The 14,238-nt window shown below is 62.1% G+C and overlaps 2 protein-coding genes across 2 annotated transcripts; both read right to left on the bottom strand.

The window, feature by feature from the left end:
* Positions 1-4,657: 4,657 nt before the first annotated feature.
* Positions 4,658-7,522, bottom strand: LOC149744128 (heat shock transcription factor, X-linked-like). Its single transcript, XM_089903914.1, has 2 exons — positions 6,821-7,522; positions 4,658-5,999 (listed from the first exon to the last, which is right to left on the bottom strand). Exons 1-2 carry the CDS (start codon positions 7,364-7,366, stop codon positions 5,211-5,213), a joined length of 1,335 nt encoding a protein of 444 aa, XP_089760040.1. The 5' UTR covers positions 7,367-7,522; the 3' UTR covers positions 4,658-5,210.
* A 1,728-nt stretch (positions 7,523-9,250) lies between these two features.
* Positions 9,251-10,325, bottom strand: PNMA6A (PNMA family member 6A). Its single transcript, XM_022565961.3, is given in 2 exon segments — positions 9,251-10,247; positions 10,250-10,325. Coding segments are annotated over 2 exon segments (666 nt in total). The 5' UTR covers positions 10,320-10,325; the 3' UTR covers positions 9,251-9,651.
* Positions 10,326-14,238: the final 3,913 nt, after the last annotated feature.

Raw genomic sequence — 14,238 nt, 5'->3', positions numbered from 1 at the left:
ACCAATATCATGGTTCGGGTGGAGCTCACAGGACGTGATGTAGCCACTCGGCGAGCCTCCTCGTGGTTGGTAAGTGATAATCATTGCCACGTGGATGTGGGGCGAATCTCTGTGCTTCCGACTTATTTTGAAATCATTCCCTACGTAATGCCCAAATGTTTGAGTACACTGATGGCCTTCTGAATGTGACCGTGAGGTTTTGGTTTTTGAGCCTGAGTGCGAGAGGCACAGGCGTGTCCTGTCAGCCACCCGCAGAGCCGGCTAGGACTCTGGTGTCCCCGATCAGGGTGTTTGAGCAGAGGGACAGGCTGTAGCAGATGGCAGGGGTGGTCCCCAGGACGCTCCCCCAGGCCCCAGCCACCCGCAGACCCGCATGAGGGTTTGGAAAGGAGCCAGGCAGGAGAGGGCTTTGGGGTCCCGGTGATGCAGGCTGTGAAGAGGGTCAGCCGCCCCAGAGAGGTGGAAGGAACAGCACCCACCAGATCCCATCTGACCGGTCCTGGGCTGGCCGGGGGAGGCAGGTGGGAGCAGATGCCTCTGCCGGTGAGCTGCAGCCCTGGACCCCAGCAGGAAATGGGTGCTCTTGGGACAACGGGTGCTCCAGGACCAGAGCCCCGTGGGGCACTGCCGGGGGAAAGCAGGGATTCCTAGTGCCCGTTCGTGCAGTGAACTGACTGATGGGGGACAGTGCTAGCCCAGGGACGGCCGTGGCAGGCAGCGCAGCAGCGGCCGGGACACACCAAGAGCGCCCCAGGGACATTCAGGGAGGCACTTTTCAGGGGGGCAGCAGCACCCTCCCCAGTAGACTGTGGACGAGCACACACCACCCCGGCACCCAGCCAGTCCTGACCAGGGCGGGGCAGGGCACACGGGAGCTGCTGCCCGTCAGCGGGAAGCTCTGACGTTCTCCACGTGCGCTGAGTCTGCCCCCTGAGGGGCTGGTGTGAGTCGTCTCAGCCGTGGCCCTGTTTCCCGAGAAGCCCCCATTCCCCAGCCCCAGCTAAAGTCTGCTCTGAGCTCCAGCCTCCTTGGCAAAGGGCTGACCTCCTGCCTGGCTCTCGCCTACCCTCCTCTGTGGCAAATATCGCCGGCTGCTGCTTTAGGGGCCTTTGTGAGCAAGTGCGGGGGCCCGGGCCTGTGCCTGTCCGTGGTCCCTGAGCTGGGGCTGGGCACAGGGATAGGGCTGGGTTGGTGGCGGGATGCAGGGTGTGAAGCCAAGTGACATTCAGAAGACAGCAGCAGGGTGTAAAGCCACGTGTGAGCAAGCATCCAGGAGGAGGTGCATCCGCAGGGCCCTGAAGGGCACAGACACTCACGCCCCATGGGGATGCCGAGAGTCCAGCAGCCCGGTGGTCCCCGTGCTTTGAATGCAGGCTTGCCGCCTGCCTGACAGCCAGTGTGCCCGGGGAAGTGAGCCTGCAGGAGAACGTGGGGCCACCACGCCGCTGGGACAGAAGGGAGCAGAGTGGGCAGTGGAAGGAGAGAGCAGGGCCCAAGCCTGAGCATAGGAGCCGCCTTCAGAGGGCCGTGCCTCGGACCCCCACGTCCAGGACCCTTCTCCATCCTCACGCCCTCAGTCCTAGACCCTCACCCTCCTCCCTGGCCCTCGTGTCCATTTCACGAGAGATGGTGACCTGATGGGGCTGGGGAGGCCACGTGGGCAGAATCCAGTGTCAGGCTCCCATGGGCACTAATGCCTGGCTTCCCTGTGTTTTCTCCATTATGTGGCCTGAGGCATCCGGTAGTAGGACCCCGTGGAGGACGGCTGAACGCCCTTGACTGTTGGGGAGACAGGTCAGGCCAGTGCGGGGATGGGGCTTTGCACACATATGATGCTTAGCTTCAATAAGAGTCCTTCTAGTGACAAGCTGCTCAAATCACGGAGACTCCCTATGCCTCGATTTCTCCATCTGTAAAATGGGCCTCCTAATAGTACAAGGCAAAAGCATCGGTGTGGGTTTCCCCATGATGTGACCTGCTTGTAAAAAGCCTGGGCCAAATGAAGTGGTCGGTGGATGTAGCTCTTGTTACTGAGCGTGTAAGAAAGATGCGCCCTCCCCCATGTTGTGAGGATTCCCAACCAGTAAACGCCTTGTGATCCCCGCGTACGTGGATTAGCGCAGTTTTTCTTTTCTCGTGAAAATTTGTTGTCAGGATGCTTGGGCTCGCCTTCCTCTTCTTCTCGCTTGTCCCTGTTCAAGATGAGGCTGTTGATTTGAGGTGTCGCCTCCATTGGAACAGGGGTGTTTGCAGCTTTAGGTCCCAAGTGCCTCTTTGGCCGCGTGCCATAAGTCCTGGGGGCTTTGCTATGTGTTTTCTTCATTTCAAAGTATTTTCTAATTTCCCTTGTGATGTCTTGTACGTTCCCTGGGCTATTGTTATGGACTGAACTGCGTCCCCCCAAAATTTGCATGTTGAAGCCCTAATCCCCTAGAACCTCAGAATGTCACTGTGACTGGAGTTAGTGGTTCTTAGGTTGAAATGAGGCCATTAGGATGAGGTCTAATCCAAGATGGCTGGTGCCCTTGAGGGAAGAGCGGATCAGCAGACGCAAGGAGAGAAGGCAGGGGCTGGGGGTGCGTGCACAGAGGGTGACCACGTGAGGGGCGGTAAGAGCACGGCCAACTGCAACCAAGGAGACCGGCCGCAGTACGAATCACCCCTGCTGGACCCTCCCTCTCGGCCTCCTGGTCGGAACCACCGTGAGAATCTGTGTCTGCTGTTTCAGCCCCTCACCCTGTGCTGTGGGATTTGGCATCGTCCCAGACTAATGCGGTTATTTGGGGACGCACGGCTCAATTTCCCTCTATTTTCAGATTTCCCACATTTCCTTCTGTTATTGAGGTCTAATTTCACTCTATTTTGGCCAGAGAACGTACTTTGTATGATTTCAGCCCTTTTTTTTTGTATCCCCTTAAGTTTACTGAGGGATGCTGTGTGGCCTGACGCGTGGAGTGCCCTGGAGAACGTTCTAGGTACGCTTGACGAGCACGTGTCTATTCTGTTCTTGGGGCTAATAGTCTACACATGTCATGAGACCTAGCCTTTGTACAGTGCTGTTCAAATCTGTGATTCCCTTACTGCGGTGCTGTCTGGTCGCTGTACCCATAATGAAAGCAGGCTGTGTTAGTCTGCTTAGAGCTGCCATAGCAAGGTCCCACAGAGGAGGTGGCTAAAACTACAGAAATGTACTGGGTCCCAGTCCTGGTGGCTAGAAGTCCAACCTCAACTTGCTGGAAAGTGCAGTTTCAGGTGAGGGAAGGCGTCTCTTTCTGGCTCACAGACAGCTGGTTTTCTCTTGGTCCCTCACTTGGCTGCTTCTCTGCACAGGTTGGGGGGGGGAGGGAGGGAGGGAGAGAGAGAGAGAGATAGAGACAGGATGGAGGGAGGAATCGAAAGCAAGAGAGAGAGGGACGGAGGGAAGGAGAGAGAGAAGGGGAATGAGGGAGGGAGAGAGGCGGTAGGGAGTGAAGGAGAGAGGAGAGAGAGAGATGGAGGGAGTGATAGAGGGGAAGGGAGGAAGGGAGAGAGAGAGAGAGAGGGGAAGGGGGAGGGAAGGAGGGCAAGAGAGAAGAGGGGAGGGAGGGAGAGACAGGGAAGGGAGAGAGAGATAAGGAGCAGGGAAGGAGGGAGAGAGGGGGAGGGAGGGAGAGAGATAAAGGGAGGGGGGCGAGGGAGGGAAAGAGAGAGGGGGAGGAAGGTAGGGGGAGAGAGAGAGAGAGAGAGGGAGCGGGGAGAGGGGGCAGAGGGGGAGGGAGGGATGGAGAGAGAGAGGGACGGAGGGAGAGAGAGGGAGGGAGGTTGGGAGGGTGGAAGAGAGGCTGAGGGAGGGAGGGCGGGAGGGAGATCTTCGGTGTCTCTTCCTCTTTTCCAAAGGACACCGCTCTTGTCGGACTAGGGTCCCACCCTTGTGACCTCATTTAACCTTACTGACTTCCCCAAGGGTGCTATCTCCAAATACATGCGCCTTGGGATTAGCACTGCAACAGGTGGACTTAATGGTTGGGGTGGGAGCTGGGGGATCCATTTGAATCCATCACAGGGGGGACCGAAGTCTCCCACTTCTATTGTAGACCGGTTTCTTCCGTCCCTTCTGTCCATTTTTGCATCGTTCATTTGGGGCACTGCTGTTGGGCTGCTCAAGAGACCCCCCTGACGTGCACTAGCTGTGGCACTGTGACGGAGGGGAGTGGCAGACGGGACCACCCCTCACCCGGGCAGACCCGGGGCTCCTCTGGCTGCTGGTGCTTGGATCATTCCTGGTACCTTGGGTCTACTTCCCCTCCTCCCCCAACCCACCTTTTTTTTTCTTTTCTGTGTTTTTGGCCACCCCACAAGGCTTGGGGGATCTTAGATCCCCGACCAGGGATTGAACCCGGGCCACCGAAGTGAAAGCATAGAGTCCTAACCCCTGGAACTCCAGGCAATTCCCGCTCCCCGCCCCCTCCTTAGCAGTGTTTGGGAGAGGATGTCGCCCTATCGCTGTGACAGCCACAGAGTCCTGGCCAGGTCCCCTAGCCCATCCCCCACACGTGGAGGCAGCAGCTGTGAGCTGGGGGTGCGCCCTGGCCTTCAGTGCTCTGTACACACCACTGGGCACTGACCACAAGGACTCGCGGTAGAAGCTCGACACCCCAGCGCCCAGAGGGTGGTGGAGCATGGCGCCCTTGAAGGGTTTAGCTCGAAAGGCAAGGAAAAGAGAACCAGGAAAATGTCTCCAGACGCAGGACCCGCAGTGAAAAGCAAACCTCAATCCTGCTGTCCAGACACCAGAGAGCACCCCCAAACTGAACACCCGCAGGCCCCTGCCAGGGACCGTCACCTCCACACCTGTGCGTCTCAGGACAGTAAGGGCTCTTTTCAGGCCTCTGACCAGGGGAGGCCTGAGCTCTTCTCATCTGTCAAATCGAGACCCTGCTGGACACGATGCCCCCGCAACTGTGAAGCCGCGGGTGCCAGGGCCTTCCTTGTGTTTGTCCAGCCCTTCAAGTGTCTTTCTAGTGAGTGGACACAGGGCGTCTGAGGGGCTTCTCCAGGTGTCTGCTAGGTGCCCGCACTGTGCCGGGGGTGGGCTGACACCCGTCATCGTTTCCTGCTGAGGGGACTCAACTGCTCAGCCACGCCCAGGACGGAGGCGCCAAACACGTGTTGGGTGGAACATCGCTCTCAAGTCCCTGTGCTCTTTATTGCCCTGCAAGGTTCTGGCCGCGTCACCACCTCCGTGTGTCTGCAGGGTCTGCCTGGTCAGGGTCCTCTGTGGGCCTGCCTGGAGGGGCCGGGTATTCCAGGAAAGAGCGGGAGCCCACGCAGCGATGGTAGAAGTGGCTCAGCGGCCGATGGATCAAGGTCAGGGAGGCGGCAGGCCTGGCGGCCACCTCAGGCATCCAGGGTGCACAAGAGGCAAAAGCGCAGACCCCGGGAGCTGTGCGGGGGGGCAGGCTGAGGACTTGCGGGGGCGTGGCGGCCAGGCCCGGCACGGGCCAGGGAGGACTCATCTGGGCGGGAGGCCAGGCGCAGCAGAGCCAGGGGACCTCGGCTGGCTGGGCCACCTCTGCCAGGACAGGGACTAGAGGGACCAGAACCTGCGCGCTGGGATGCGGCGCGGGGGGCTCGGCTGCTGTCTGAGGAGGGGCCCGAGCGACAGAGTCAGTCCTGGCCAGGGCGGAGGCATGATCGAGTTGCGGGTAGCTCGGGGTCCCCTGGATGTGCTCAGGATACGGTGGGAGGCCGTGCTGCGGCTCCGCGGCGCTGGGCGCCGGGCGGTGCCCCGGGGCTGCCGGCTCGCCGTCCACCTGCCCGGATGCTGGTTTAGTGTGCACTCTCGGCTGCATCCTCACCAGGAGGTGCGGGCAGTCTCTCTGGAACAGGGGACTGTGGTAGAAGTGTAACTGAGGTCGCAGTTGAGAGAGGAAAGGAAACCCCGAGTCACAAAAGAGCTGCTCGCAAGCAGCAGCCGCCTGGCTGGGCCCCTGGGCGCCCTCCCCGAGCCGACCCAAGGCCTCTTTGCAGAAAGCGGGACCCGGTCCCAGCAGGACGCTGGGCCCCAGCGTTTACACCCCCGAGACTCGCTCACTCACCATCACCTCTCACCCTTGGAAAAGGACTGAACGTGGCCCCTTAGTATGAGCACAAGGCCCACGAAAGGGGACGTGGCGTTTGCAGGTACGAGACTGCAACAAGGTTCGGTAGCTTTCTAAGGAAGTGTCCGAATCGCCCCCTGGCCAGCGCCTCCAGGGGCCAGACCGGGGACGCTGACTGCTTCCCAGGAAGGGACCTGCGCCCCCACTCAGGTGATGCTCTGGAGCTATGGGAGTCAAGGGGGCACACAGACCTCCCCCCTCCCCCCGGCGGGCCACTGTCCCCGAGCAGGAGGACGGGAAGGGCCAGCGTTGCAGCAGTGTCCTCTTGTCCCCCGGTGTGACTGCGTGTCAGGCACGAGCGGCACTGCCCACGTGTCAGGAGTACAGGATGACGCCTTGCCCGCGTGTGCTGTGAAATGATCACCACAGGGGGTCCAGTTCACACGCATCACCTCACACAGACACACCAAAGGGAAAAGGAGGAGGGAGAGAAGTGACGTCCCTGTGCTGAGAACGCTTCGGGTCCCCCCATAACAACGTCCCAACACAGCGCGCGGCACTGCCAGCTCCGGCTGTCACGCAGGTCCCCAAGTACCACCTTTAAAGGAAGCTCTCCTGACATGCCTGCCGCCGTCCCAGGCGGCCCGGGGGTTGGCACCCGCCCCCCCACCCCACCCCCCGGGCCCAGCGGCTCAGCCCCTGGAGAGGGCTCCTCCCCCGCCGTCCCCCGCCCTCCTTACCTCGCTCAGGACGTGGGCTGGCCGCTCCTTCGTGGACAGGTTGGTCACGCAGCGGGACGTGTGCATGTCCTGGTGTACTTTGCTGAATCCGTAGAGGTTAAGCTGGCGGATGAAGCTCTTCATACATTCTGTCTTGAACACCTTGTCTACGCCGTCCCTGTCCAAAACCTCCTTTTGAAACAGCGGCCTGTTGATGCCTATGCAAGTCCCGTCCTCATTCCACCAAATGGACGCAAAGCGACTGCTGTTGACGATCGTCCACAGCTTCCTGGGAAAGGGGTGGAAGAGCAGGCTGCCTTCCCACACGGCCTCGCAGGCGGTGCGAGGCCTTTTCAACAAAGGCTCTTCCGTCAAATCCTGGAAAGCGGCTTCTCCAGGCAGCAGCCTGAGGTCGGGGTGCCCCGCGGGCACGGGCTGGTCCAGGGCGAGGGACTGGGGGGTGCAGCTCCCTGAGCCGAGGGCCGGAGCCGCTGTGTCGGGAGGAAGAGGCGCCTCGCCGAAGCCGGGCGCCCTGTCCGCGGCGGGGCCCTTCTGGTCCGCAGCCATGCGGAGCGCGGCGTGTCCCTCCGCCACGTAAACGGGACAGTGCAGCGCGGCCGGCAGCACCCTGGGCTCACACTCCCGCTCAGCCCCTCACAGAAGTGCTCCGGTTGCTCGGGGGTGACATCACAGCCCAGCCAGCAAGTGACATCATAAAGGGCAGGCCCGTCAGCATGTCAGCCTCCTGCTTCACGCCCGTCATCGCAGGGGGCACGAAGACACTCGTGCACGGGTGCAGAGCCACAGGCCGAGCGCTCGTGCAAACCGGGCACGGCCTTCTGGTCCCAGAGCCCCCGGGCCAGGCAGACGTGCACGGACCCACGTGTGACCCACGAGGTCAGAGGTCCTCCTGTGTGTCCCCTGGCCTTCCGGGCCGTGCACAGCACCCATGATTTCAAGCACGAGCATCGTCCGAGACGCGGCCCACGGTCAAGGGCACTGAAACTTTACAATTCACCTATGAACTGGAAGAAAAACCCTCACGATGTCTGGGTCTGCAAAGTGCCTACCTTACCCTCTCCCTGGAGAGGTGTCCCATGGGTGCTGAGCAGGAATCGGACTCTGGACCCCCGCCCTCACCCGCAGCAGCCCTTTCCCTCCATTGCCCACAGCAGAGGCCAGACTCAGATGAAACGTTCAGGGAAATTTATTAAAGAGAAACATTGACTGAAACCATTGAACAGAGGGCATGATAACACAGAGAGGAACTTCTAACGGCCACCGGAGCTCACGGGTCCCGCCCCCCCCAGGGTCCTCAAAAACGTGCCTCCGCTACACCCCACCCGGCGGCCCTCCGTGTCCCCACAGTCTCCCTTCCTGAGGGCCCCGCGGGTGGCGTCTCGCCAGGAAGATGGGCGCCGGCCATGCCCGCTCCCCCCAGGGCAGACCCTCCATTTCTGGCCCACATGCCCGGGACCCGGCCCTGCCCGATGGCGGGCACAGGACAGTCCCACAGCAGGGCGCGCGCCACCGAGCCGGGGACGTGGAGTCCCGAGGAACAACGGGGTGGCCCAGCAGAACACAAGCCCTGGGGGGCCTCCCGCAGACCTCCTGCAGCCACGGTCAAGGTCTTCCTTCCCAAGGTCCCAGGTGGGATCCCAGGTCCTGGGCTGGGTGCTGGCTCTGACCTCGTCCATCCCGTCCTTCGCGCCGGCTCCTGGGACTGGGCTCGGGGTCTCCACGCCGCGCAGGGGTTGGGGGAACTGCTCAGAGGGGAACACACGCACATTTCCACAACAACAGGCAGCGCTGGGCCTGAATCTATGCCCAGAAAGCACACGTTGAGCTCACGACACTGGCCCACAGAGACCAGAGCCTTGGCTGGCACGTGGCGCACCTCAGGGCTCTGCGGGGGGGCGATGGCTAGGGTGTGTGTGTTGGGGGGAGGGGAGCGGGGGCTGGGGGGTTCCTTGACACCTGGGTCCCTCTGGGGCCTAGAGGGACACATTTGGGCTTGCCAGTACAGGGAGCAACCTGCCCCAGGGGATGATGAATAGGGGTCCCCTCTCAGGAGGGAGGCCCAGGCACCTTGAGGTGCCCCGTAACGTCTCCCAGGCCAGTGTGGGTGGCAGCCATCTGTAATTGCCCCTCACCTAGGTGAGAGCTGGTCACTTAGGGCTGCTCCTAGGTCAGCCACCTGAGCTGGCAGGCTTTGGAGCTCGGGCTGGATGTGGTGCTGCCATGGCAAAGCAGGGGGGCATCTCTCCCTGCCTGGTTTGGTGTCAAACATGGTCATCTTGGTCACTTGGAAGGACTGATGGTGGTGGCCAGGGCCCCTTGGGGATGGTGGGGGGGACCCAGGGGCTTGGTCTGGGCTGAGCTGGGCTGGGCTGGCCCTTCCCTCCACCCTGCTCCCCATGTGGGGCCAGGAGGCTGCCTGGCCTGGCCTCCTCCTGCCTCCGGGCCCGGGGGCCCCCCGGGGCCTGCTGAGCCTATTGGCCACATGAGGACTCGGAGTTGCTTCTCTCCGCAGCCCCGTCCTCATTTCCTGGCTTGTCTGGGATGGACTTGAGCCCCTCCTCGTGCTCCCAGCCCGGACCTCCTGGGCCCGCCGGGGAAGCCCTGCCCATCCAGGGAGCAGTGGGGCCTCCCGGGGCCTCTGAGGGTGCCGCCTGACCTGGGCGCGCAGGTGTGGGGTCCTTGTCGTCGACGTGCACCTCCCCCCGTTCCTCCTGCACACTGTCATCCTCTGCCTTAGCTCTGGCTCTGGCATCAGCCTGGGATTGGCCCGGGCAGCAGCCCCTTCCCCTGCCTGGGCTCTCTTGCTCCTGGCTAGACTGGCCTCCCACGCCTCAGACTCTCAAACGCTCCTCAGCATCTCCATGAAACGTGGAGACCTCCCAACCATTCTCAGCTTTGCTCAGTGCTTCATCCAGGGGCTCAATGTGGCTGGCCCGAGTGAGCACCTGCCTCTTCCTCCTCCTCTCCCTTTCCAAAACCCCACGCCACACATGCAGCATGTCAGAGGTATGGTCTAGCCAGACCTCAAAGGACTCCTCCCCGGGGTCTGGCTGGTCCCTCCCGGAAAACACGCCCAGGCGCTGGTACCGCAGGGTCTTCACCCAAGGCTGGACCGCCTGACTGATGGATGGGAGCCAGCACACCCTGCGCAGCCCCAGCCTCAGCCCCAGGGCACCGGCCACACTCTCCACCGTCTGCCCCTGTTGCCACAGGAAGGGGAACACGCGACCTAGAAACTCCTCTCCTGAGCATCGGGGCACAAAGACCATGTTCCAGGGACCTCTAGTGCTTGGGATTTCCCTGGGGACCAAAGCATAATCGACTTTCCAGCGAAGCTCGACCAGGGCCGCAGTGGCATTATCCTGCTGTCGAAACACTTTGCGCAGCACGGTAAAGTGGCCCACCGGCCACAGGGCGGCCTCCAGTGTTCCGGGATGCCCAGGATGAGCAGGCCCCTGTGAGCGCTGACGCCCATCCACCTGCACCGGTCCTGCAGCATCGTCACCGCCACCGCCCGCAGTTTCCTCCGGTGCGGGGCTAATGCTAGGGGTAGGAAACTTTTCCCGGTGCAGACCAGGGTGGCTGGCCCTGGGGGGTGGGGGAAGGGGAATGAATTGGGGCGGGGGTCTAGGACTCAGAGAGAACCGCCCAGGTCTCCACAGCCTGTGAACACGAACAGGACAAGAGCGAGGTTAAGGCCGACCCGCCCCCCCCACCTCACCCCACCCCCACCACGTGCTGCCCCTCCTCTCCCCCGTGCTGCCTCTGCGGTCCAGGCTTGACCCCCGCCCCGCTCTCCACCTGCCCTCAGGGGCCACAGCCCGCTCCCCACGCCGCCCCCCCCGCTCCCCACCCCCGCCTACGGCCCCGCGGGCTGCCGCTGTCCTGCTGGGGCTAGCGGAGGGTGGCAGGGTCTCCCGGAGCCAAACGCACCACCCCGGGTCTGGTACCTTCTTCGGGTCGGGGTCTTTCCTGGCCGAGGTCCCAGCAGAGGGGCGCGAGGCTGCGCTGAGCGGCGACGGGGTCGGGCGCCCCTCTTTCCCCGGCTCTCTCTCTCCCTGTCTCTGTCCCTCTCTCAGCGCTGCACGTGGGCCAGCGCGCCACGGCCTGCCTGCCCGCCCGCCACCGCTCTCTGCAGTGCGGACTCACTCGGGGCGGGGGCACAGTGGTAGCCGAGCGCGGACCCTCCGCGGCGCCCCGGTGATGGCCGGGCCATTGGCGCGCGCGGGTCACGCGGCCTGGCTGTCGCCACCGCCGCGAACGCCCCGGGACCGCGGGTGACGTCACCTGTTCCTTCCCCCGCCCCTGACGGGGCGCCGGCACCGGTGGGGACCCTCGGGGTCCGGGGGTCGGCGCCCCCACCCGGGACCCAGCCCAGTCTCCCGCCCCTCCCGGAACGAGCCCTCGGGGCGCCGGCGTGGGGAGGGCTGCACACCCCGGGTGCCCGCCGGAGAGCGGCTGGATGGCCCTGAGGTGCGCCCGCGGACAGTGCGTTCCGACCAGGAATGGGGAGCAGCGGCGTGGGGGTGGCCCTCTGGGGCTCCTTTATCAGTTCTCCCCCTCCCCCTCCCCTCCCAGGACTGGTCCTGTCCCCAGGCTAGGCGAGGAGCACCTCGCCCAGCCCAGGTGTGATTCCTCAGAGTAGATGCCACAGGCGCACACGGGCGTTCACACACACACCGCCCCATCGGAGGGTCTGCGGTCCACACGCTGCCCTCCCCGCTCGCCCGGGAGGCCGGAAGCCGCAGGCTTCAGCCGCTGTGGGTGCACGACGGGCCAAGGCGCTCCGCCACCCCAGTGCCAGTAGCCAGTCCCCAGGAGGGTGCCACGGTTTTGCTCGCTGCCGAGTTCAAATCCCAATAGTGGGCTTCTGCTACTTAGAGCTCAACTCCTAGCGCCTGTGTCTTACTCTGTTTCCTTGGGCAAGTCCTTGCCCCTTCTCCGCGCCTTAGCGGAAGGACAGAATTGGGGTCTCCACCCGAGGGTGTGTACCAGAGAGCTGCTGTGCTGGGAGTTGGGTACTCAATATGTGCCTTGCCCTCACCAGCCTAGTGGGCTCTGGGACATTGCTCTCTTGGCCCCTCAGGGCAGCATGGGTGTTGCACCTCCCCAGAGACCTCCGGCTCTCTGGCCCTGAGTCAGCCTTCTTCCCTAGGTCCTTCCCCTTTCCTTTGCCACCTAGGCTAGATGGTGCACCAGGGCAGTGCTGCCTCTGCTGGAAACAAAGGTCAAGTCCCTGTGGGTTTCGCCACCCTGCACCTGTCCCTTCACGGGAGTCTGGGTCCATGCAGACAAGCTCTCCACTGCTCGGGTGGCAGGGAGTTCCTCTAGGGGTCACACCTCCGGATGTCGTTGCTGCCCCTCCCCCCTTCTCTTTTCTTGCCTGGTATCCGGCCAGCCATCTTCTTCTGCGATTTGCTTTTCCTACTCAAGGTTTACTGGTCAAGACTTCTCCGAGTGTCCAGCTCCTGGTTGAATCGCAGCCCTGGTTTATTTGTGCATGACCCCAAGGATGGGCATTCAGGCTGTTCCTGGTCTTTGGCTGTTACAGACACTGCTGCCATCAGCACCCTGCACATGCCTGTCTGAGCCGCTGTCAGCTCAGAAGTGGTTTTGCTGGGACTTGGGCTGTGCCCATGACCGGGTGTTGCTAATCCGTTACCTCCCATGAGCGGCTGAACCCATGTTCACTCCTACCAGCAGCGTGGGAGCGGTCCTGTGGACCCCACAGCCTGAGCAGCCTTGGGTCTTGTCCAGCCTTGACCATTTGCCCACCGCACAAGGAAAAGCAGTGCCTCATTACTGTACACCTTGCCTTTCCCCGGTTGGCGGTGAGAGCGGGTATCTTCTCAGAAGTTTGCCAGCCGTGCCCGGGTGCTCTTCTGTGAATCGCCTTTGCTCATTTCCTCCCCACCACGGAGAAGCGTTGTTGGCCTGTTTCTGGGAGAAAGTTCCTGGCATCAAGGTTGAAGGCACTCTCATTTGTTTTACACTCACCCATCACCCAGAAGCAGGCCACATTGGAGTTGGCCTTATAGCTGGACCTTGGCTTGCCCACGTGGCCTTACTCTCCCAGCTTTCCTATCTCGCAGGTGGTAAGTGCTGGGTAAATGAAGAAACACGGGTGTTCTCTCAGAAACCATCTTTCCCAGTTGGCCTCATGGGTGCGTGCACTCCCCGCCCTCCCACTGCTGAGGGCCGAGACTGTCTGCTCTTAACACTTGCCGTGAGAATTTCTGTCTAGGGAACCTCGGCCCCAGTCCTGTCACAGATTCCACCCCACAGTGTCCTCCTCCTTGGTTTCTGCCATGATTTGTCTGGGGTCCTTCCTCAGAGAAGGTGCTCCCGTGGGAGCAGATGCGGGACCCTTGCTGCCAACTGGCCAGCTGGCCTGCAAGCAGACTGTTGACTCATTTCCCCTCTTTTCAGCCTCCTCCCTTCCTATTCTCCCTCCTTCTATACGTACTGACTCCAGTTCCAGGACTCTCCTCCAGCTCTGCCTCCGGACACCAGCTCCGCGCTCTGCCGGGGGCTGGGCTGCGATGCCTTGACTGTCTTCACTTTACCACCTCTCAGCCTAACTTTGACTCCACCTCCTAACACAGCCGACCATCCTACCTTCTCAAAACACTTTCCTTTGTCTCTTGGCTTCTGTCAGCCCCGCCCCCCACCTTCAGGCTGACCGCATCAGTCTCTGCCTTCCTGTTCTCCTTGCAACTCCCTCCTCCTCCTCCTTTGCTTGGAGCTCAGTGTGGTGGAGGTGGGCTCCCAGCCTCAGCTCCGGGCCCCTTGGCACCTCTGACACCACTCTCACCGGAAGGATCTGCCTGCCGATGGCTCCAAACGTTCTGTCTCTGGGCAGGAACTCTTCCCTGAGCTCTGCGTGTGTTCATCAAACTAACTGCCCACTTGGATGCCCAAGGGGAACTTCAGAATGAAGATGTCCAGACTGGAGCACTCTATGCCCCTCAACACGCTTGCTTCTTCCCCAGGCTTCCCCAAGGGCTCTGCCTTCTACCCGGTTGCTCAAGCAGAGGTGCCAGAATTCTTCCTCCCCTCTCCTGGGCTCCTCCTCCCCCATCTAACCCATCATCAGATTTTAGTGACTCTAGTCGGCGACTGCTGCCCCCGTCCACCTCTCCACGGCCCCTGGCCCTGTCTACTGCTCTCCCTTCTCCCACTCTGGCCCCTGTCTCTACTTCACTCCCACTCGCATGGCAGCTGGGGCAAACTCTGCAACGCCACCAGACCCCACTCCTCCCCGGTGATGTGTCCTCCCTGTGGCTCCCCATCTCCTTAGAGTAAACTCCAAAGTCCTCTCCCTGGCCAGCAGCTCCCCCACCCGCGCCGGGGGCTGGCCTCCTCTTAGGCTCTCCTTCCCATGCCACCCATCTGCAGCCCCCTCACCAGACTCCTGC

The sequence above is a fragment of the Delphinapterus leucas genome, chromosome X (assembly GCF_059928025.1).
Source record: "Delphinapterus leucas isolate spDelLeu-1000000601 "Yukka" chromosome X, BTC_Dleu_Yukka2, whole genome shotgun sequence".
NCBI lineage: Eukaryota > Metazoa > Chordata > Mammalia > Artiodactyla > Monodontidae > Delphinapterus > Delphinapterus leucas.
The sequence above is the reverse complement of the archived record's forward strand: the minus strand, read 5'-3'. Positions and strand labels throughout refer to the sequence as shown.

Coding starts and splice junctions, on each gene's coding strand:
- LOC149744128 (XM_089903914.1), bottom strand. CDS start 7,366: ATGGCTGCGGACCAGAAGGGCCCCGCCGCGGACAGGGCGCCCGGCTTC. Junction 6,000..6,820: donor CAGCCCACGTCCTGAGCGAG/GTAAGGAGGGCG, acceptor TTCTGCAAAGAG/GCCTTGGGTCGGCTCGGGGA.